The sequence below is a fragment of the Callorhinus ursinus genome, unplaced genomic scaffold, assembly GCF_003265705.2.
Source record: "Callorhinus ursinus isolate GAN/ISIS: 27379988/994484 unplaced genomic scaffold, GSC_fseal_2.0 scaffold2, whole genome shotgun sequence".
Lineage (NCBI taxonomy): Eukaryota > Metazoa > Chordata > Mammalia > Carnivora > Otariidae > Callorhinus > Callorhinus ursinus.
In genome coordinates this window covers 84,065,784-84,090,257 of record NW_027397064.1, presented here as the reverse complement: position 1 = coordinate 84,090,257, position 24,474 = coordinate 84,065,784, and the positions used below count along the sequence as shown (strand labels likewise).

Genomic DNA, 24,474 nt, shown 5'->3' with positions numbered 1-24,474 from the left:
GATATATAAACAATAACTCTGATTTATAAATTTATAATGGGAGATATACCGATTACCTAAGTCACCCCTATTATACATCAGAGGACCTCAGAAGCTGAATTAGGAGTCAGAGGGTTGCCAATGAACAGAAGCAGAACAAAGAGTAAAAGAACAATAACTTAAATACATCAACAGAGCAAATATTGTAAAACATAAGGGCTGTGTGATTCTGGTGTTAAAAGTCAATCCCTTCCCAAAAAAAAAAAAAAAAAAAAGTCAGTCCCTTCTCATCAAAATCTGGGGAAAGTCTTCAATTCAGTTCATTTCTATTCATAAAGATGCATTTTAACAGAATTCTTGTGGTGGACTGGTGTGGATAAAAGCCTGTTCTTTTCGATTCGACTTCTTTTATCTGAGAACAACATGAAGTCTTCACATAATAAATGGTGGTGTCTGTACTTACGGTTACAGGCTGGTCTTTCTCCCACAATTGTTACCATTAATCACAGGTTGTCTTCTGCACTCCCGTCTTGTCTGTAGCCTCCAACTTAGGTTGATAAACAGGTGCTATCTGGGCATCCCACTGCCATTCATTCTTCTCATCTATATCTCAGCGCAGTTGTGTCTGCTGTGTACTTCTTCAGTGCTAGCAGACTGGCTGGCATCCAATCTGGACAAATTGCTGATCTTCCCTGCCACTTAACATTAAATAGGGCTTCCAAGGGACATTGGACAAATAGCTCAAGAAGCCAGATTCAGTATCTAAAGATTGGTTGACATTTCTTAAGTATACAAAGTTCAGGGAGTGCCTGTACTTTAAAGAACTTCAAGTTGGCCTGGAACTTGGCATTTAGTATCCTAAATTTAGACATAAAGCTATACATAATTTTTTAAATTACTAGAGATAAGACCATCTGAGCCTTAGATGACCAGCATACTCCACTGTTATTTAAAGATTATCATCCCTTCAAACCATGGGATTAACATTAGAGTAGGAATAAATAATTAGAATAATTAATATGGAACCATATATAAACCCACAAACAAAATACATAGCAATCTTCTGCTTGTTTTAATACTTCTTTCAGCTCCTATGAGCCTTCCAGAATAACTGATTTATAGTGCCTGAAACATGGTGAGTTATTTCAAAGCATCATGACAAGAAATAATAAAGTAATTAAATCTACCTCATGGAACCATTGCTTGCCAGCAGGGGACTTACCATAATGCAGTGCTTTTCATTGTGGGAAGACTGGTTAGAATTTTCTCTTCCAGGACAGAAGCTGGTCTGAGTTGCTAAGATGACTAGAGGGGAGTATGGTATCCAGTCCTCAAAAGAGAGGAATATGAGCTCACAAGCGTATAGGCTCCAATAAGATTGAAAGGGTCCTATTAATCTTTGAAATCCCCTTGTGAGCAGTATTTAAGGGGAAGGGGATGTTACTAATTGAAAATTTGTTGAAGGAGTGAGTGAGTGTACCTGGAGTATAGAAGAGGCAGTTGAGAGAAATGAACACATGATCCCAGAAATGGGAACACGTGCATGATGATTGCACATGTGTATAACTACATGTCAGTACATGTAAACACATAAACACATGTGTGGTAGTAGTAAGTGTAGTAAGAGTATGTAATAGGAGGATTATTAGCTGCCTCTAATGACCTGAAAGGGAGCTTGGACTTTGGAAGATGACATAGGAGAAGAAAACGAACTTGCTATTCACCTCCCCCTCTTTCCCTTTTCTGGGGCCTCTCTGTGTCCGTGGCTGGAAACTCTATTTGACTGACCCAAGACCATGGGAACTAGCTCAGCCTGTTTGATGACAATGATGTGATACTGATAGAACCTTAACCTGAGAAATCCAGCCCCTGGCCTCAATCTCAATATCCTGAAAAAGTCCAGGAGTATCTGGAGAAACATTTCTTATAGATTCAAGGAGAGAAAATTTTGAAGTGTGTATCTCAAGCCTGTTTGTGTTGATTTCTCCCTGAAAGAGTATTAGGTTTTTCCTTTTGAATTTCTCTTCCCTTTAAAAAAAAAAATGTCCATCAATAATACATTCTGGGCACTACACATCCATCCAGTGGTCTTTTAGTGAATTTTTTGGGGGGAAGAAGGCAATATTCTTAGTTGAGAATGCATGCATCGATTTTTATGATGGGTTGAGAAGTTTTGTAGTTTTTTGGTAGATAAATTCAGACTTTTGGTAACTATTTTATTGTCATCGAGAGAAAGCTTTAATAAAACAATAAAATTTGTCTATGGTTATGCAACAAAATTTCTCAATATACATTACTAAAGAAAGGGACCATCTCTGTGATGCTAATTGCTACTGAAAACGTTTTTCTTCCAAACATTTGTAGAAACCAGTGATGTCCAGTGTTAAACCCTGAACTTATTATATGGGTTTCAGAGGGGTAGACAAACAAAATTTTCTCGCACTGAGGACAAAAAGGGCAATATACATAAAATAAAAGTGGGAAAAACAAATAGATGCAGCCAAGTACAAAAAATACACCATTGACCATCATGAGTCTAAAAATTATCCAAGAGACCTCTGTAGACTCTTTTATACTGTAGAGAACATGCTGAAGTAGAAGGAATTTTCTAGAAATGTAGATATGTGAAAAAACTTTGCTATGAATCATTATTAGTATCTTCATACTTCATCATTATTTATTAAAAATGTATTCATCAAATAGATTTTAAAAGGCAAATACTGTGCTTTGTATTAGGAATATAATAATGAACAAGCCAGAAAAGATCTTACCTACGTCAGAGTAAGTCTTGTAAATAGCCAATTCATTAACTGGTGAAATCTTAGTGGTTTGGGACAACTCATTTATCCCCAAATATCTCTTCCTTTCACCTGTTATAGGTAGATGGATTTTTTGGCTTTTTCAGTTTTCTTTTTTTTTAAAGATTTTTATTTATTCATTTGCGGGAGAGACAGAGAGAGAAGAAGCAGGGGGAAAGGCAGAGGGAGAGGGAGAAGCAGACTCCCTGCTTAACAAGGAGCCCGATGCGGGACTTGATCCCAGGACCCTGGGATCATGACCTGAGCCGAAGGCAGACGCTTAACCATCTGAGCCACCCAGGCACCCGGCTTTTTCAGTTTTCTATAAAGATTTTTAAAAACATTAAAATAGTCACTCATGCATCCACTAATTTGTTTAAACAATATTTATAGTTGTGATCACTGGTGTCAGTAAGCCCTGTAGGTGCTGGGAATCTGGGGTGAAAGGTAATCACAACACAGGTGCAGGTACAACCACATACAGCAGTCCCCCTCATCCACGATTTCACTTTCCGTGGTTTGGGTTACCCATGGTCCACCGCAGTCCAGAAGTAGATAACCCTCCTTCCAACATATCGTTAGAAGGTCAATAGTAGCCTAATGCTATGTCACAATGTCTACATCATTCCTCTCACTTCATCTCCTCACGTAGGCATTTTATCATCTCACATCATCACAAGAAGAAGGGTGAGTATAGTACAATAAGATATTTGAGAGATAGAGACCACATTCACCTAACCTTTATTATAATAATTGTTATAATAATTATTTCATTTTATTCTAAGCTATTGTTAATCTCTTACTGTGTCTAATTTATAAATTAAACTTTATCTCAAGTATGTATGTATAGGAAAGAACATAGTATAAACATGGTTCGGTACTATCCATGGTTTTGGGCATCCACTGGGAGTCTTGAGGTCTTGGTCTCCTCTGCAGATAAGAGAGCACTACTGTAAATGGACAATTATAATATGACCCAATAAATGCTATGATAGTGATAATGGCAGAATAAAAATGGGGATTTGGGACAAGGGCACCTAAAGGAGGTTACAGGGGAATCTTGGAAGGACCCTCTAACAACAGACAGACAAATTGCATTTTAAAGTAGATTTAATGTGTTTAGGAGTTTATGGGTTTGAGACATGGTGGGGTGGAGTATTACAGTGAAGGGGAAAGCATATAGGGTGGAATTGAGGGAATGTGGTCCTTTGATCTTAGGTAACTTTTTTTTTTTATTTGAGACACATATTTATTCAGTTATTGGCAAGCAAGTTCAAATGAGTCACTTAACCTCCCTGAACTTCACTTTTTGTTTCTATAAAAAGGCAAAAGTTATAGTCAGCATCTAGTTCAATTCCTGTGACTTAGTATGCATTTCAAAAATGTTTTCCCACAATTTTCCTTCACAGAAACATTGTGACATACTATACATTAATGTATTTGGTACAGTATGAGGTATGGGAATATAGCATTTTTAGAAACTGTATAAACATATGATACTTTATTATAATATTTGACTGTTAAAATAGAATAGGATTCTTATGGCGGGAGAAGGCTTAAGAGGTACCTGACCATTTTCTATACAATATCAGATATAATCCTCCAATAACCCCTTAGTGAATAAAATATCATTTTCTACATTTTATAAGTGAGAAAAAAAAGTCACTTACCCAAGGTTGTATAGTTACAAAATAGTTGTAAGATTTAGATTTAAAATGGAGGTCTGTTTGATTTTAAAACCCTTGTTGTTTTTTTTTTTATTATGTTATGTTAATCACCATACATCATTAGTTTTTGATGTAGTGTTCCATGATTCATTGTTTGCGTATAACATCCCGTGCTCCACTCAGTACGTGCCCTCTTTAATACCCGTCACCAGGCTAACCCATCCCCCCATCACCCTCCCCTCTAGAGCCCTCAGTTTGTTTCTCAGAGTCCATAGTCTCTCACGGTTCGTCTCCCCCTCCGATTCCCCCTCTTCATTTTTCCCTTCCTGCTATCTTCTTCTTTTTTTTTTTCAACATATAATGTATTATTTGTTTCAGAGGTATAGGTCTGTGATTCAACAGTCTTACACAATTCACAGCGCTCACCATAGCACATACCCTCCCCAATGTCTATCACCCAGCCACCCCATCCCTCCCACCTCCCACCACTCCAGCAACCCTCAGTTTGTTTCCTGAGATTAAGAATTCCTCATATCAGTGAGGTCATATGATACATGTTTTTCTCTGATTGACTTATTTCGCTCAGTATAATACCCTCCAGTTCCATCACGTTGTTGCAAATGGCAAGATTTCATTCCTTTTGATGGCTGCATAATATATATATATATATATACCACATCTTCTTTACCCATTCCTCTGTCGATGGACATCTTGGCTCTTTCCACAGTTTGGCTATTGTGGACATTGCTGCTATAAACATCGGGGTGCATGTACCCCTTTGGATCCCTACATTTGTATCTTTGGGGTAAATACCCAGTAGTGCAATTGCTGGGTTGTAATGGTAGCTCTATTTTCAACTTTTTGAGGAACCTCCACACTGTTTTCCAGAGTGGCTGCACCAGCTTGCATTCCCACCAACAGTGTAGGAGGGTTCCCCTTTCTCCGCATCCCAGCCAACATCTGTCATTTCCTGACTTGTTAATTTTAGCCATTCTGACTGGTGTGAGGTGGTATCTCATTGAGGTTTTGGTTTGGATTTCCCTGATACCGAGGAATGTGAAGCACTTTTTCATGTGTCTTTTGGTCATTTGGATGTCTTCTTTGGAAGAATGTCTGTTCATGTCTTCTGCCCATTTCTTGATTGGATCATTTGTTCTTTGGACATTGAGTTTGATTCAGTTCTTTATAGATTTTGGATACTAGCCCTTTATCTGATATGTCATTTGCAAATATCTTCTCCCTTTCTGTCGGTTGTCTTTTGGTTTTGTTGACTGTTTCTTTTGTTGTGCAAAAGCTTCTTATCTCAATAAAGTCCCAATAGTTCATTTTTGCCCTTGCTTCCCTTGCCTTTGGCGATGTTTCTGGGAAGAAGCTGCTGTGGCTGAGGTCGAAGAGGTTGCTGCCTGTGTTCTCCTCTAGGATTTTGTTGGACTCCTGTTTCACATTTAGGTCTTTCAACAATTTTGAGTCTATTTTTGTGTGTGGTGTAAGGAAATGGTCCAGTTTCATTCTTCTGCATGTGGCTGTCCAATTTTCCCAACACCATTTGCTGAAGAGACTGTCTTCTTTCCTTTGGACATTCTTTCCTGCTTTGTCGAAGATCTTAGGTAACTTCTGAAAAGCTTTTAGCATTTAGTACAGGGGAGAAGGTTGAGGGCAGTTCATCTATAGTGAAAAGATGGAACACAGGGTAGGGACTTGAGATGAGGGTATGTGGGAAAGACAGGGGAAAGTGGCAGTAGGGTACCCAGAAATCAAAATGCCTATTGAAGACTTTGCTGGGAGTCAGCTCATCACAATTTGCGTTGTACGTTTATTTACCCTAGTACTACACAAAAACCTCTGTGAAGTTATCACAAATCATTGAATCTCCTTTAAGAAACTTAACGTTGTATTAACAATGAAAGCCAATAAATACAAATAGGAAAGGAAGCAAACCCACATTATGAAAGAAGATAACAAAGTAGTGCTACTAGTGTTTTCTTGGTGACTGAACAAAATGCATGAAATGTCACTGTTTTAAATGCCTTTCATGGTTCAACTGGTTCAGACACTTGGTTCCACCGAATTCCTTCCACTTTCTGGCCTCAGCAGATACATGAGGTAGTGAGGATTAGAAGTAAAAAGGAAGAACTTTTCTAGGGGTGGCTGGGTGGCTCAGTGGTTAAGTGTCTGCCTTCGGCTCAGGTCATGATCCTAGGGTCCTGGGATCGAGCCCCACATCGGGCTCCCTGCTCCGTGGGAAGCCTGCTTCTCCCTCTCCCACTCCACCTGCTTGTGTTCCCTCTCTCGCTGTGTCTCTCTCTCTGTCAAATAAATAAATAAAATCTTTAAAAAAAAAAAAGGAAGAACTTTTCTAAGGATGATCAGTAAAATTAAGGAAGGCATTATTAAATTTGTTTTTGTTTTGCCATTTTTAATCAGTTTTGTAAGCAAGTGACTTCAATGCCCAGAAGGAAAAGTGAGTAAAGGTGTATCAACATCTAACAAATCATTCACGTTACTCTTTGTAATCTTTCTTTTGGATATTTAACGGCTTGTAATGACTATGATCTTGCAGGCACTTCCCATAAGCTATATATGCATTATTAATGAAGTTCTATGACTGGAAACTTCCATCACTGCAATGACTGTTGGAAAGCATAGGTTCATTCAAAATAATAATGCATAGGAGTTTGTCACAGTCTTAATATATGCATTCTTCTTGCAGATGGTTGAGAAAGAAGGCTATCTTCAGAAAGCTAAAATTGCAGATGGTGGAAAGAAACTAAGGTAATAAACTTCCTTAATTCACCTTTACATAACTATGATAGTTCTCCATCTCCTCAATTTGTGTCACTGCTGTTTAGAAAGGAAGGCCCTATGGTACGAGACTAGAATATTTCCCTCTGCTATCACTATGATCAACATTATTTTCACTATAATTACAGTTTTCCAATAAAGCACTACACTCTATATTGTTGCACATAATATTAAATGAGGTGCTTCTTGTCCTCCTGGAACTTGAAATCTTAAAAAAGCATGCAAATAAATAAGATAATGGGCCTTGATTTTTGAGATTAACAGATTAAAGGATGAGTGCTCTCATTTTGCAGTATATAAAAATCTCCCTACAATACACTGGGAGCATCATTTTTGAAGATTGGGGGGTTTGAAATAGATTTGCTGCTCAGATAAAAGTCATTTGAGAAAAAAAGGAAAATAAAATTATTCTGTCAGATAAAAAGTTGAACGTTGCCGCATTTGAGGTGAAATGAACACAGAGTCAGTCAGAGAAAGTAGAAAAAGAAAATAAGAATTCCCCATGCAACAGCACCAAGAAAAACATGGAAGGAAAAAATGAGGTTGATAGGTAGAGAAAGATGCTAGACATTCTCTATGGATGGGATATTTAGAAATAACCATTTCCATTTTAGAATGTTTCCTATTTCTCGAATATGTACTATTATATACTTAGCTTTGTGCTAGGTGATATGTAAGCTACAAAGATATGTAGAAGGTGCTCAAATCGGGAGACAAGTCATTCACTTATGACTGTATTATTAACAGTTAAAACCATAAAGGATGAATGTACTGATTAGCTACACAATGGGACACTTGTTAATTGTATAATGCAATTCATTACTGGAATGACACTCTGGCCAACAATAGACCATGAAGTATGCTTTTGTTTGCTGCCTGTAATGGAGTATGTATATATTTATTTAAAAGAAGTAAAACTGGAGAAAACAATCATCCGTAATTCTGCTGCTTAAAAGAGCTATTTCAATTTTAAAGAACGCACTCTACTTTTGGCTTACGTTGTGTTTTATTGTGGGATGGTAAACAGGGCCTTGAACCCTCGTCTACACTGCTTCTGTATAGCAACCCTGCAGCCACATTTCCTCGTCGGGTCCAGGAGAGACATGAATAGGACAGAAGGTCAAATGCAAGGCTGCTTTAAGAGACCGGACTGGTCCCTACCCCAGTGGAGAATCTGGCTTAAAGTGTTGGACTCTGAAAGGACACCAGGATGATTTTTTGACTCCTTTTCCTTAGACCCCAATCCCAATTACGCCAGCCCAAGGGAGTAGTGCTGAGGGTACAGCAACGACTCTTCCCAAGATAAACAAGTGAAGACCTTCTCTTACCTTACCAGTTACGTGCTCACAAAGTCTAAAGAGGGACAGAAAAAGACCTGAGGACTTGTCTAAGTTCAGCTTTCACTGGGGCTTGGTAGGGGAGAGGAGGTGAGAGCTGAAAGGAAAGCCTCATACATGGGAGAGGAGGAGATACTGAGAGGAATTCCAGAAAATAAAGATGATGCCCCGGTTTTGCCTGTCAACCATCCTTATAAAATTTTTTCCTGGAGGGTGATGTCAAGAAAAAACAGAGGAGCAGAGCCAGGCCCTTTCCCCAACTATCTCACATGAATACATTTTTGGACAGTTTCAATCAGCGTGTATACCATTTTGTATTTGTTTCATTTGTTGTTACTTTAATCAGTTTGCAAATCATTTTTGTGCTCTAGTTTAAATTCATATAAACATTAGCTTGAACTCTGTTTTATTGTTATTTCAATCAGTTTGCATACAACTATGCATTCTTTCAGCTTTTTTCATTTAAAGCTATATACATTTTAGTTTTTTTTTTTAACATCAGGTGCACAGAACTGAGTTGATTTTACTGCTCAGTGTTGGCTTTGTATTATCATCATTCCAGGCAAGACTCCTAGCTGGTTTTATTTTATCCTCAGTCTCCAACTCTCACTTCAATCCCCTGTAGAATGTATGTTCATCACATCCACTCTCCATATACGCATGTGGTTGTATGTGTGGCATTCTAGTAAATAGTGTATAGTTGTGAGTTTGTGAATGTGTCCTAAATTGCATAAGCCTTTTTGTGTTATAAACTTCCTTCTGTTTCTTATTACTTTTATTCAGTGTTAGTGTTTGGACATGGATCTCTATCTATATATTAAAATGAGTTCACTTCTTCCAACTGCTGCCCATTTTGCCATTGTGTCCATACACCACGTTTTACTTAATCTCTCAGTAGTGGACCCCTAAATTGTCCCTAACCCCTTCCGTCCCCTGAACAACATTGCAATAAGCCACACATATATGTCTCCTTACGCACCCATTAGGTATTGTCTCCGGGGCATATACCCAGGAGTGAAGGATTGCTTGGTGGTAAGACACACACATTTATAAAGCCATTGAGTGCTGCAGCCAGACTTCCTCCTGGATGAGCGCATGAGTTCACACTCCTGCAAAGGACAAGGCAGCTTGTCCTGCCATCATCTCGTCACCCAGCATTATGTAACTCTTAGTTTTGCAAGTCGATGGGCGAGATAATGTTACTACAGTGTTACATTTATTTTTCTTCCTCTCATTGGCATTTCAGTTGAGCATCACTTCATCCATTTAGAGTTAGTCAGGTTTCGCATTCTGAGAATTGCCTAGGTATCAACTTCAACTATTTTCTGTTAGTTTTCTCACTTTATTTTTGAAAGAATTCCTAATATCATCAAGGTAATCATAACCTTGTGAACTTTGGACTTTGTAAATATCTCCTCCAAGTCTCTCACTCTCTATTTACCTTGCTGATGAAAGCCCTCAATGACCCAAAATCTTTAACTTTGATCCATCTTGTTCCATAATTTTAGTCCTTATTGTTTTTTTAATAAACATTTTATAAACTGAACACTGTAGATGTAGTCACCATGTTTAATAACATGTAATATCCTGTCAGGTTGATGGCACTGTACTATACCAGACCATTCTTATACTTCTCTTTTATTTGAATTTTAAGTTGATTCCAGCTTTATACTAAAATAGTTATAATTGCAGCAAAACTCCTATTGTTTGTCAATGTTTCTTTGATTTTTTTAAGATAAATGCTAAGCCTGAAATACTTGATTAAATCACATAACCTTTTTTTTTTAATGTTATGGATTGCCATATTGCTTTGTCCAATGAGTCGGTATGTTTTTGTAGCTAGTAACAAAATGGTCAGTTTAATCATAACCTTGAAAAATTGTGTAGTTTTTATGCCACTGAATATTTAGTAAATATTAAATAGTATACCATAGTTGCTATCGTTTGTATTTTTAATATAAATGCCTTTTGATTGCCTTTTGCCCACTTATCAAGGTACTTTATATCTGTTATAAATTTTACTGAGTTAATAAGCAGTATTACTAAATGCTTACTCTGTCAAGTTTAGCTAAATGCTTCATAATACTGAAATGATACTCTAAGATAGGCTATATTATTATTTTACTTTCAATTTTACAAATGAAGAAAATTAATCACTGGTATTAACCTCTCCTTTCTCCTGAACCTTACTGTATACATAGTTAGTACCAGATTTTTTGTTTAGCTTCCCTCTTTTATATATTTTTCTTTCTCTCTAAGAAAAGTTTGACCTCTCTCTGAACATGAACAAGAGTGGGTAAAAGGAAGGAGAACTCATTGGCTATATCTTCCATTCATAAATGGCTGTAAGTTTAGCCTTCTCTTGAAATGGCGTTCTATAAATTACCACATGATACACAGACAGGATTGAAAGCTGAATACATTCAGCACTCAACTTTAATTTTTTAATTGTTAACATTGAAAATATGTTTTACTTTTCCATGTTTTAGTTTAGGAAGTCCTTCATTTGGGGACTTCCATCCCCCAAACTAAGTAGCAGCCCAGGTCTCTCTGAAACTCTGTGAGACCCCAGTGAAAAGCTATTTTCAATACTTTCCTTTACAAAAGGCACCTGACAGTGTGGACACTATGTCTCCATCTATGCCTGTCACTTTCACTTCATACCTGCCCCTTCATCATCTCCCTGGTGGCTCTGCACAGCTGATCACATCTAGCTGTCCCTCTGGGGGCATGGAAAGTACTTGGGGGTGAAAAGATGAGCAGAAAAGGGGTATGTGAGGAAAAGAAGTGAAGGTAGTACAGTGTTTATTTCTACTAGTGGTCATTTTCATCCCAGAGCCCAGAACTATGAGACCTTTGTTTTTATTTGTTTTCTTTTTTCTTTTTTTTTTTTGAACAGTTGTTCCTCAGAAGAGACTTCCTTAGAACATGATGCCAAAGTACCCTGCTAATGTGAACTTACTTTTTCTTTAGCACTTTCTGCTCCGGATCCCAGTAAATTCTTCAAGGCTGAATTGTCATTCTCTCCTTTTATGCTCAGTAGTGAGGACGGGAGGGAAGATTTGGATAGTACAGAATACAGAAGTTAAGTTGTAAAGGTTTGTTTTAGTTTTAGGATTTCCTTCATATGCTCTGTTATAATTTCCAACATCTGATAACTCTTCGGATATATCAAGATTTTACATTTCTTGCAATACTGACAGAGATGTGTGCATTTATACTGCAATGTCTCTTTGGCCCACTTTTAGCAGTGGCAATTTACAAGAGACTTAGAGTATGAGAGAGAAGAAATAATTTCCCAACCTACCAGTTTGAGAATGAGTAAGAACTCTTAACAGTGACCAAGGGATTTTATGCGCAATCTGTCAGGGCCTCTAGAGTAAATCACTTTCACTCCCACCACTGAGGGGAATCATGTCAAATCCAGTGTGATCAAGTCAGATAACAAAGGCAGGTGGCCCAGGAAAGTCTGAAATTTATGAAGTTGTCTCATATGTATTTTCCTCTGACTTTTGGATGGCCACCCGTCATTACCTAAAGGAACCATGGGAGAGGTGGGTGTAGGATATAAAACAAATGAATGTGTGAAACCTGAGCTCAAGCTAACAAATTCTTATAATGGTAATGAATATTTTAAGAACTATTTTCCATCAAGCTGTCTTCAGAGAAGCCGTTACAAAGTTGCTGTTATTATGTGCTGCCACCCGGTGTCCATTCTGTAGAATGCAAAGAGTTTTCTGCCAGACTGATGGCTGTGTTGTTTTTTGGGTTTGGGGGATTTCCCCCCTCCCACCTCTACAGCCAGGGATTTGTTTTAGGAAAGTTTTGTGAAGTGTCTCACTTGGATAAAATGTCCCACCAATTGCATACATGTAAATAGTTGTTATTCAAATTTAATTCTTCCCCCTTCTAACTGTAGTAAGCACCTTTTCCCACCGTCAGCGTGATTTTTTTTTTTTTGTCAAAAGAAAAATAAAATAAATACTTGCATTTCTTGAGCGGCAATCTGTTTCCTGCATTGAATCACTAGTATCAATATCAATACCTCACCTGACTGTTATCCTAAATTTGTGGGGAGACTGTCCACCTATTCCTAACACCTCTGACTTACTGAGGTTGAATATTTCCTGAGCTCTGTGTCTTCCTCAGCCCTACATCTATCCAATAGTTGGTGTTTTATTTTCCTCTGTGTGGAAAAATAGAAAAAAATGTCCGTACTGCTTAGATGATGAGTTGGTGAGGCATTAATTGGCCCCCATCAATGGACAAATTTACCTGCTAGCCATCATGGGAAGGTAGGGAAGAAAGGGCCTGCAACATCCCAAGTCAGGCTCCAAGGAGAAAGACTTTTAAGGGCTTGTTTGACAAAAGTTCTTTATCTTCCTTTCTCAGAGCCTACACTGAGGCTCTGCGTAGACATGCTCAAAATGATTCAGGGAGAGCTGCATGCCACCTGCTCTGGAGATAACTGATACAGTGGAGTGAATGTGGTCTTCAGGGTCCGAGAGACTTGGCTTGACTCCCATATTTATGAGTTCTATGCCCTTGGGTAGGATGTAGACTCACAGAGCTTCGGTTTGCTCATCTGTAATATGAGGTATCACCCACCTCCCAGCACCATGTGTTTCCATGTTCATTGCGTGTGTCCCCCTGAGTTAAAGGGAAACTCCATGAGGTCTCTCTTATTTGCCTTTATATAGTTCTAGACTTGTGACTGTTGTGTGGTAGGTGCTCAACAGATACCGGTGACTGGCTTTGTGTTTTAATTACTTGACATGTCCAAAATACCAAGTGGAATCCCTAGCACAGAGTGGGGACAAATGGATGCATAAGAGCTCATCTTACTGACACACGTCTGAGAGGTCAGAAAGACCTCAGGAGAAAGCTCAGGTATTGTCAGTAGAATTATAAATTAGAAGAAAATATACTAAACCAGAAGGAATAGATAGTTGTTTTTTTTTTGTTTTAATACTAGGAATGACATATCAAAACACGAGGGAACTAAGGAACAGAGAAGAGAAATACAGGAGATTCGTGCTTTTGTTGTGCTTGTTAGTGAATAACAGTAACCACAGAGCAGGAAAAATCTAGAGGTGTGACCCTTCTGAAATTTGAGAGTCCATATATTCTTTTGCTCAAAAACCTTTAATGAGCACCTGCTAAATGTCAGATACTTTCTCAGAAGTAAAAAAAGCTCCAAGAGGTTAGGGATGATGTCTATTTCTTTGGAGAAGATAGGGGAATAGAAGGACTTTCTCTCCATTCTGAAAACTGCTTCATCCTTGAAAGGTCTATTTTAAAATTCTCATCAGAAACCGTGAGACTTACCTGTTATGGCTAAGGCCTTAAAGTTTGCAGGAGTAACTCGCTTCCTGAGTTGTCTTTCAATATACTGGACAATAGTCACCTATAAGGATTCGGTTGCAGAGAGAAAGACTTAAAGGTTCAAGTCAGGGCCCAAAACTGCCAACTGACCCTTTTCACAACTCCTTCCAGAGCTGACAGTGTCATCCAAGCAGCTCCTGTGTTACAGTAGCGAGGTGAGGGAGCTCTTCCAGTGGTATCCTGACAACGACAGGAAGCACAAGCCAAACCCATCAGACGGGGAATGAACCAGACAGATACTGTAATGAGAATGGTCAAATGCCCAGAGCACCTCATTCACAGAGTCAGGTTCTAGCTTAAGTCATAGGTTAAAAGTTGTTCCCATTAGTGAATTCTCAGCCACTCCTAGACTACAGGCTTTTGACTCCTTGATTCCTGGTTGTATGATCTTCACTGACTGCAGAGGAGTCTGCTCATCACAGACCAGAATTCCCCAGCTGGAAAGAGACAGAGGTACCATCATTAGGAACACACCCCCTGCTTCCAGCTTCTTCTGAGGAGTTGAATGGTCCTTTGCATGACTCCTTTAAATCAGTGCAACTTCTAAGGGAAGTGGAGAGTTTGGAAGTGGTGGGCCTTTGTTCTGTCCTTTCAATTAGCATCAGGTAAAAGAGTTTATAAGGAAGACTACATGGCTTCTACCTTGTCATGGGCTATGCACATTGGCTTTTATAATGTGAGCATTTCAACCAAAACCATAGTGAAATCTGACATTGACAATCTCCGGAGCCAAGATACTAATGCTTAATCTTTAAAAAAAAGACAGCATAAATTAGTGACCAGATTATAGCCTTCAGAGTCAGACTCTAAATCTAACTGGCCTTAAGTAAATTACCTAAACTCTGTGAACCTCATTTTCTGTATTAGTAAATGGACATATTAGTATCTTCATTATCTTTTTTGTGGAGCTAAACTTCCAGTAGGCAATCAAACTTTAGTAGGTACTCAAAATAATTTATGTTAATTTTTATTTTTAAAGAAAAAACAGAAATGAAAGTAGGGCATCTAAAAGGTTAACAGTATTTCTTCTTCCTTTTGAAATAAAATTATTTCAAGCAAATTGGAAAAAATCTTCACTTTTATTCTAACACCATAGAGATGCTGTAATTTATAAATTCAAAATGAAATAGCACTACATGTAAAGTGTCAGAGCAATTCATATTACTAAGGTTCCAAGACCTGCAGTTCTTACCCTCTTTGACTTGTTCATCACACTCACCTACGAAGGAACATTTCATAGCAGTTCAAAGTTCCAACAAAGAACCATGAGATAATTGAATTTCATGCAACTTCATTTCTAACCAGTTCCAGCTCCAAGTTTAGGGAAGGGAAGAGTAATGCCAACACATTCTGTAAACGATCAACATCTGAAACAGATTCAAATCAGAACCATTTATCCAGGGCTTGCTATAGACTGGAAGCAAATAAGGTATAGTATCTCCCTGCCAGGAGATGAAAAATATAGTGGGAAATATAACAGGCAGGTTAAATATGTGTTCCATCAGTCCGAGGGTGTTCCATATTCCCTGATCACACAATGTCAAAATAAGGGGTAGAGATAAATGATGCCCAGTGTAGACCAGCAGTCCTTCCAATGTTTTTCTTTTCCCTATCTGGGGTCAGCTAATATTATGACCTGCATAGAGACAAGGTTATGGCTACTCTGATTCATTCTGTTGCTCTTGGTGCCTAAAAGGAGAAGTGGGCTCTAGGGGGAAAGGGGGGAAAGGTCTATGTGGCTTTCTGTGTCATTTGCTGTTTTTCCTACCTTTTTCATTGTTTGACAGAAAAAGGGACTCTTCATTTGAAGACAATTGGGTCCAAGAACATAATGTTCATATTTGCATGTTGGAATATACATATTGTTTGTTTTGTTTCTGTTTATCATGTTGGGCTTTTTTTAGCACAATAGTGCATGGTTAAGAAAGCTTCAGGCATGTAAGAGCAATCTAATCTTGTTGTAAATATTAACTTTGCTGAATCAAAACTGTCCCTTCCCTCGAACCCCTAAATTCTAAGAAGCAAGTGGAAATAACTACACAGAGATCCTCAATGGTCTTGTAAACATATTTTTGTGTAGGTTTTTATTGACCTGAATAAAGTTTCTGTAAACTTTTTTTTCTACCACTTTTATAAGATGAATTCAGTTGTTTTGAAGTGAGTGTTAAACCAAAACCACCTGCAGCAATATGATATAATGGATAGAAACTTAAGTACGTTAATCTCCTTAGTGTTTTACCATCTACAAGAGGGCATCTTCGGAACACAAATATACACATACAACTGCTGAAGTCATACATGTTCAATGCAGGAAATTTGATAAAAACCAAGGAATAGAAAGGAGAATCAAAAGTTGTGATTTTATTACCTGATTTAGCTATTGTTATACCCAGCTCTTTCTCCCCATGCCTGAAGTTCAATCATCAACTCAGTTAATATGTTATGTAGTGCCTCCTCTGTGCTAGGCACTTGGGAATACTTTTGGAAGCACGAAATGCTCTTGATCATTTCAAGGCTTTTTTTAGGATGGGGAAAGATAGAGGTGAAATATACAAAAATTATTTTTTCATTTATTGTAAGTGCTGTGCAAGGAAGTCATGGATGGCATTTTAGGACATGATATTTGAACTTCTGATGAATGAGAATTAATCATCAGAAGGGGCTCAGAGTGGGGTGGGTACAGTCTTAAGCAAATGAACTAAATAAACTACATATTGTATTATGGTCTTTATTAAAATCTTCCCGTATCAGTATTCTTTTATAGCATAGGGTTTATGCAATTTATACAACTAATCTTTTAAGATATATTTTAATAGGTGCACAATTAAGAAATAACGATGCGCTTCATTCTTGTGCCCACAGACTTAACAACTTATGAGATGACTACTTTAGGATAAACTCAAATTCATAGGAGTGAACTTGTTTAGTCAAAAAACAAACATGTTTTAAAAGATTCTTTTAAAAAAGCATATTGCCAAATTCACTCCAGGAAGATGTACTCATGTACTCTCCCACCAAAATTCTATGGGAGAATCCATTTCTCCACCCTTTCAGTAACCCTTGGTATTAGTCCTTCTAATTCCTGCCAATTTGATTGGCAAAGAGGGAAAAATCATTTCACTGTTTTCATTGGCATTTCTTTGATTTCTAGTGAGATTCAACATTAAAAAAATATTTTGGGGCTGCCTAGGTGGCTCAGTTGGTTAAGTGCCAACTGTTGATTTCGGCTCAGGTCATGATCTCAGGGTCGTGAGATCGAGCCCCATGTAGGGCTCCTCACTGGGCATGGAGCCTGCTTAAGATTCTCTCTCCCTCCCCCTCCGCTCTCTCTCTAAAAAAAATTTTTTTTTGAATTAGGCAATGACATTAGCTGGTTAGTTTTTCAGATTCTGAAATATACTGAAACAATGAAGAGAAGTAACAATGAAGGGAGGGGTTCTGATTTCTGTTTTTACTATGCTATTTTTGGCCTGCCGTGGAAACAGCCTCTAAAGTAGGGGACATGGATACACAAAAATTGGAGTTTTAGTACTTGAAAAAGATTTTGTGAAGATCTCCAAATGAGAAATGTTTATTATAAATGCCATGATTTTTAAAAATTACAGAATGTCTTTATTATTACCCAAATTCCATACCACCTATAGATTCTAATAAAGAAAAGACTTTTATGAAGACTAGTTAAAAATACAGTCTCTACTCTTTCCAAATGTTGCTGATACAATATCTATGAATGATTTCTTCAAGTGATAATGCTTTTTTTTTTTTCCTTTTTTCTTTTCCTAAGGAAAAACTGGTCTACTTCCTGGATTGTTCTTTCCAGTCAAAAACTTGAATTTTACAAAGAATCTAAGCAGCAGGCTCTGTCTAACATGGTAGGTAGTTCTGCTTCTACGATTATCATCCTCACAGAAATATTATTGAATTAAAAGTTTGGTTTCATCAGAAATCCCACTAAAGCCTCCAAGCTACCAATGACTGAAAGCAGATGGAGGAAATGACTCAATAAACTTTTAATCAGATGAAGGGAAAATAGAACTTAGTGTCTGTTTTATTAAGTGGTGCATTTGGAGAATAATCACAAAATGAGATGAATGGTGAGCAGCTATCTAGTAATGTGAAGGTAACACTTTAAATTAAGGTGCCATTTATAAATGCTTTGTTCTTATTTATGAAATGATCGCTAAATGCAGCTACTTGCTCAAATAACGTATTATAAAGTATGTTATAAAATGCATTAGTAATAAATGCTTAACGGATGAGACTATGGGAAGCTGTTTTAAAGAATATTATAAGACGTAAATCCTATTAAACCATGTATGTGCATCTTTAATACATGAATTTAAGTTGTTATCTAGCATGGTATAAAGTGCTTCATACATTAATAAATAATAATAAACTGTTTATAAATGGCACCTCAATATAGGGTGTTACCAATGAGGAAACACTCTAAGTTAACAAAGTGATTTTCTATCTTAGTCTAACTGCGATATTCACTACATCCAGCTAACCTTTCTGAGTATTTCTGACTCCGTTTAATGGAGCTAATACAATTTCTGTATCCTGTAGTTATTACATAAAGTGAAATTTGTAGGGTTTCTCTGTTGTACCTGGAGGAGGGCCTCACATATGCCCACAGAGATTTGACAGTGACATTAAGTAGGAGCAATTCTGAGGTAGTTACTGGGGCAATTGGAGCTCAAAACCTTGCTGCCTTGAGCTCCAGAGCTGCCACACCATGAAGGAGACAGTGGGCAGGCAGCATGTCTGACAGCCTCCTGATTAGGAAGGACGCCGGGCAGGAACCAACCTGCCATACCCCATCGGCCTGATGGGCGGCAGGGAAGGGGGTCTCCTGGCAGGAGTTAACCACAATGAACTAATTTGTATTTGGCAGGTAATAAAACGGTGGCAAGTTCTTTGCTTTCCAGCCACTAGTCGAGTTTGCTATGTAATCCTCTTTAAATAGGAAATAGAAAATCATTTGCTAGGAGATGTTTGTTTGTTTGTTTTCAAATAGAAGAACAAAAGGTAGCATTTGGCTTGTTCCTGATAATTGCAATAGTCTTTATCCCCAAGTGGCTTGCTGATTTTGGAGTCTCCGTGCGGTCCAATCCATAAACTAATTATAAATAAATTAAAAATACATCTCAATCCTTTGTATTTTTAATTTAAACTGCCTTAGAAATTTGTTCTAGCCTTTTGTTTTGTTTTTATTTGGGGGCTACAGTAAGGTTGAGATAATCTTTTTAAGAAAAATAAAGTACCCCTAAGGGCTAGGCACAAAACAACTCCCATCCACTCACGGGTCCTTTGTCTTCCCTTTGAATGAGTTCTAAAGGGGGAGTCAGGAAAAGGAGGAAAAGTCGCTTGCCCGGCAAGTTTGGCTGCTGAGAAGATGATCTTCCTCCTGCTGGGTGAGAAGAATTCCACTGGAGCAGCGTTTGTGTGAATGTTCTGGGAGAATGGGAGAGATTAGATTCCAAATTAAAGCATTCACTTTATTTTTATTTTATTATTTTAATCTCCTCGTCCCAGGACCCAGAGACACAATTATCAGCTGTTTAATTTTATACAAGTGAAAGAAAACTCTTTTTTAGATTGTAGGCAAACCTTTCAAGACAGCTCACTAATTGCCTGCCTCCAGTTCAACCTTCAGATTTGTAAATTGACAATAGATTTTACTTCTAGAAGAAATTCGTTAACGTTTTTTGGCAGTCCCCATTTATTACTTCTGGCCCCATTTTCAATGCTCTTATGGTTTCTCCCAGGCACTCATCTTCAAAGTGAATTCAGGGCAGGAACTAACTGTGTTTTGCGGTAATGGGGAAGAGAATTACAGATTCATGTTTGTACTGCATGAATTGTCGTGCTAGTCAACTTCTTGGATACATTTCTAACCAAGTATTAAAGGCCTAGTGGGATAGCCCACATTTACCAATTCCAGTCTCAGAGAAACGATACGATGATTGCCAGGCCTTGATTAAAGATGCTGTGGTTTTATTTTGAAAGAGATTTATGCTCAAGTTTCTGAATTTCCCTTGCACCCCCTTACACATGTCCTGGTATTGTTCATTGTGCTTCTGGGAAAAAGTCTGTCCTTTCCTCCAAGGGGTCAGTAGAAACTGACTGAGTAGTACAGAATGTGGTTTAAAGAGTAAATGGCATTTTAATCTTTATAGGAATGATCTTTGAATGTTAATGTGGTGGTAAGACAAAGCAGCAAAGTAGCTAGGAGCAGGGCTTTGAAGTTCAACCACAGGGCACTTCATTCCAGTTTTGCTGTTTAGGAGCTGACAAAGTTATTCAACTACTTTGAGCTTCAGAATCCTCATCTGTAAAATGGGGATACTGATATCTGCCCAGAGAATCAATCGAGAATGAAATTAGTTAATAAAAGAAAAAAAAAGTAATAGCAATAAGTTAATTATTATAGTCTAATATACTCTATCAAAATATATAAATATATTCTATAGCATGTAATACAGGGCATAATAGAATTATAATTATTTTTACAGCATATTAGTTTTGCACTTGAACTGATACAGACATGTGTAGAAGAGAAAATACATTGATTCAAGGAACACCAGCATATATGGTCTCCAAAAAGAGAACTGTGTATCCATAGGCAGCATAAATGTTGGGTCTAAGCACTGAATAATTCTGAAAGGGAAGCCATCGCTCCATCTGGGGCTCTAGATGTATCTCTTTCATGACCATATACATTTTCCTGGGGCCCTCATCCTCTTCCACTGGCCCTTACCCTGTGACGTTCACATTTAATACGGCCTGATCCCACATTCCATGTTTGACTATCTTTCCTTCTCACTGAAATTCTTTCGATTTTCAGCCACGTCAGATTTCTATCAAAAGCAGCCCCCTCCTGGAACTAGACACAGAATCATTTCACCGGTGTGTGTAAATTAGAGGTTCATAGGCTTTGGGTCCTCAGTGACCTCCTATTCAAGGAAAAAGAGGACTGACTCATTCTGTTTTGTTTGTTTGTTTTTAGTGAGGACATTTCAGAGTAACCTACCACTTACTACCACTGTCACTTTCTAACAGAAAGGGCATCATAAAATATCCCAGTCCCACATCTAGATAGGATAAAACCTCAGAATGCAATGCAGTAGTCTTTACCAAAATGGGAAACTATACCCTTCTATGTCTATATACATTGTTTCTATTTTGTTCACTTCACCTTGGAACAGAGAAAGTTTGGTCTAGACTGGCCGGTCCTCCTGCGTAAAGGAGCATTTGAAAACCAGTGGTGTCACTACTGGATTTCCTGGATTATGAAGGAAAAGGTGATGCTCATATTCTCATCGTTTTTTACATATTTTGATTTGTAACTTACTTTAAATGTTGAAAATATTGTCATTGGAAAATAGTGCAGAAACCATTTTTAGTAAAATGTATAATAGATATGTATATTTTAAAAGTTATTAATCAAACTCCTATATAACCACCGCCCAAGTCAAGACTCTGTCAGCCCTCTAGAAGCCTCACCCCCTGCCGTTTGTCCCTATGTCATCCAGCTTCTTCCCTTGCCACAGAGTTCAATGCATTTTAGTTATTATTTTATAACCTTTCATGATTTTCCCACCTGTATCTATAGCCCTTAAGAAATGTAGTTTACTTTCTCTGGTTTTGAATTTATATAAATTGAAACACAGTGTATGCTTCTTTTGTTTCTTGCCTCTTTCTCTAAATATGCTTTTTCTTTTCATTTTTTTCTTCCATATTTTTTTTGCACTGGTTTAAGTGATGCCTTTTGTTTCTATTTTGTTAGTGGCTTGTTTAGGATTATAGCATTGATACTTATCAAAGCCTAAAGCTAATCAAATCTTTTACCCTCTTCCAAAATATTACCTTAGAATATTTTTTTTAAAGATTTTATTTATTTGACAGAGAGAGACACAGGGAGAGAGGGAACACAAGCAGGGGGAGTGGGAGAGGGAGAAGCAGGCTTCCCGCAGAGCAGGGAGCCCAATGCGGGGCTCGATCCCAGGACCCTGGGATCATGACCTGAGCCGAAGGCAGACGCTTAATGACTGAGCCACCCAGGCGCCCCACCTTAGAGTATTTTTAATCCATGTACCCTCTTCCCAGCATAGATGCTATTGTTGTCTGATATTTTAATTCTTTCTTTTCAACACCACCAGACAGTATTTTTTTTTTTTTTTTTTTTTTGTAGAGTCAGTGTTGGTTTAATATTTGCCATGTTCTTTGCCATTTACTTCTTCCTTCATTTTCTAGGAAGGTCTTTTTCTTTTGTTGGAAGTATATTCTGAGAAATTCCTGTAGTAAAGGTCTTACAGTAACAACATATCTCAGTGTCTGCTTGTTTCAAATGTCTCTATTTCTCCCTCATTCTGGAAATATATATATATTCTCTCTGGATATAGAATTTTGAGTTGGCAGTTGCTTTCTTTCAGCACATCAAAAATGTTATTCCACTATTTTCTGTCATCTATTGTTGTGATCAAGAAGTTACCTTAGTTTAACTGCTGTTATCTGGCTGCTCATAATATATTTATCATTACCTTTGTTTTTCCACAGTTTCATTCTTCCTACCTGGACTGTTGCCTTGAAATTGTTTATAACTGTCACTTAAGTATTTTAGAAATTATCTTATTATTATCTTATTATTTTGCTATTATCTTCTCAAATGAAGCTTCTTTTAAATTTTCTCTTATCTTTTTTTTAAGTCTCTGGTTAAACCTACGTTGTCTTGTTAATCTATTCTCCACATTTTACATTCTTTTTAAAATCTTTTTTGTCTTTCTGAACTGCATTCCAAACCATTTCTCTTGGTTTATCTTCCATTCTTTAATTCAATCTCCCTTTGTGATAAACATCTTTATTTCAATTATTGTGATTTTCATTTCTAGAAGTTTTTGTTTATTTACTATGTCATTTGTGATAGTTGTCTTCTGCAGATATTTTCCAGACTCCCTTTTATTTCATTAAAATTAGAAGCCCATGGGTGTTTTATATTTTTGTCTTGTGACATAACATCTGAAGTCTGCATCAGTCTGTTTCTGCTGCTTTGTTTCCTTGTGTGTCTGGTTATTTTTGACTGTGTGCTAATCATTTGGTCCTGGGATAAATGTGTTCTACTCCAGATTATTTTGCATTTTTCTCAAAGTGTCTGGGACACTCCTGGTGATTGATTAGCTCAATCTAAATTAACAGTTTAAAACTCTCAAACTGTATATACATAATAGGAGAGCATACAACTTCTCAGGGACAGAATTATTCTTCAGTCTTCTTTTTTTTTTTCTTCTCTTTCTCATCTACAAAGGCAGTTTTCTTTATAATCCCTTGAGTTAGAGAAAGAGAACAAGTTTAATATTGGTTCTCCTTTATTCTTTCATAAGACCTCAGGCAGCACCTTTTCCATTATTCTGTGAAGTCAGTTGAACAAAGTTCAAATGTATAGTATAAACAAATGCCCTCAGGCAAAGAGCAGTTGTGTTGATTTGATATTCAGCTTTCCTCTCTGGGTTCAGATTCCCATTTCCCAAAAATATTTACCCTAGCAGCTCCCACTATCTTATGGGCTTTTGATATTTTTAAGGTAATTTTAAAAAGAAATATTTTATCCAGCATTTTTCATTGTTTTCAGTGGAGAATTGGTCTAAATAGCATAGTTTCTCATTTACAATCTACCTCACTTTCATTTAAATATGCATTTGGTTAATCAAGTTTGTGCTATTTATATAAGCCTTGGTAGGAAAAGACTTCATAAGAATATGTATTGAAATCCTACAATGAACAGCTTGCTCATTAGGGCTACATATAAGGCATAGAGATATAATCAAGATATAGTCTTTGCTTTATAACATCTTTGCCAAAAAATAGGGTGAGATGAAATAAGAAACATAAAAGAGTTTTTCTGAGATTTAAAGGAGGGAGAGCTCACATCTGTGAAAGATTTGAATTGGGCCTTGAAGGATGGTTATAATTTCAATATGTGGAAATTTGTGGGCAGGGAATTCCAGTGAATTAAAAAATATGAACGATGACATGAAACTGAGAATGGGCAAGGTCTGTGTGCTAAAAAGAGAAATGAGGGGGTTTTTTGTTTGTTTTTTTTTTAGTTTGGTTGGAAGATAAGATTAAAAAAAAAGAAAAAAAACCTTGAGAAGAGTATCAAGGACTGGAATTTGCTACCAGGGGCAAATCTTTAAGAAGGCGTGCCGGTATTCTCCAGCTATCTTCACCTTAGAATAATCTATCATAGCTGTTCTTGTTAATAAATACATACTGAACAGAAGTATGACCCAAGTGTTACATGTCTTCAAAGGACAAAGCCTATCATGGAAAAAGGCAAGAGAGGAAGTTGATTCTTCCAAGATCATGGCTTCATCTTATTTACTCCAAGAGAAAAAAGTTTTGCCTCAAAAGGCATCTATATTATATTTGCTTTACCTGTTTAAAAAAGTCCCAAAGAAACAAGAGCTGTCAGTTTGGTTTTTGATCTGAGGTCTGCACTCACACCCC

At 37.4% G+C, this 24,474-nt stretch overlaps 1 protein-coding gene across 1 annotated transcript in view; it reads left to right on the top strand.

Moving 5' to 3' along the window:
• Positions 1 to 24,474, top strand: part of ARHGAP15 (Rho GTPase activating protein 15) — a 601,639-nt gene that overhangs the window by 84,179 nt on the left and 492,986 nt on the right. Inside the window, exons 4-5 of the mRNA XM_025856481.2 lie at positions 7,155 to 7,216; positions 17,753 to 17,840. Coding sequence (XP_025712266.1) covers positions 7,155 to 7,216; positions 17,753 to 17,840 — 150 coding nt within the window. The remainder of the gene's footprint in view (positions 1 to 7,154; positions 7,217 to 17,752; positions 17,841 to 24,474) is intronic.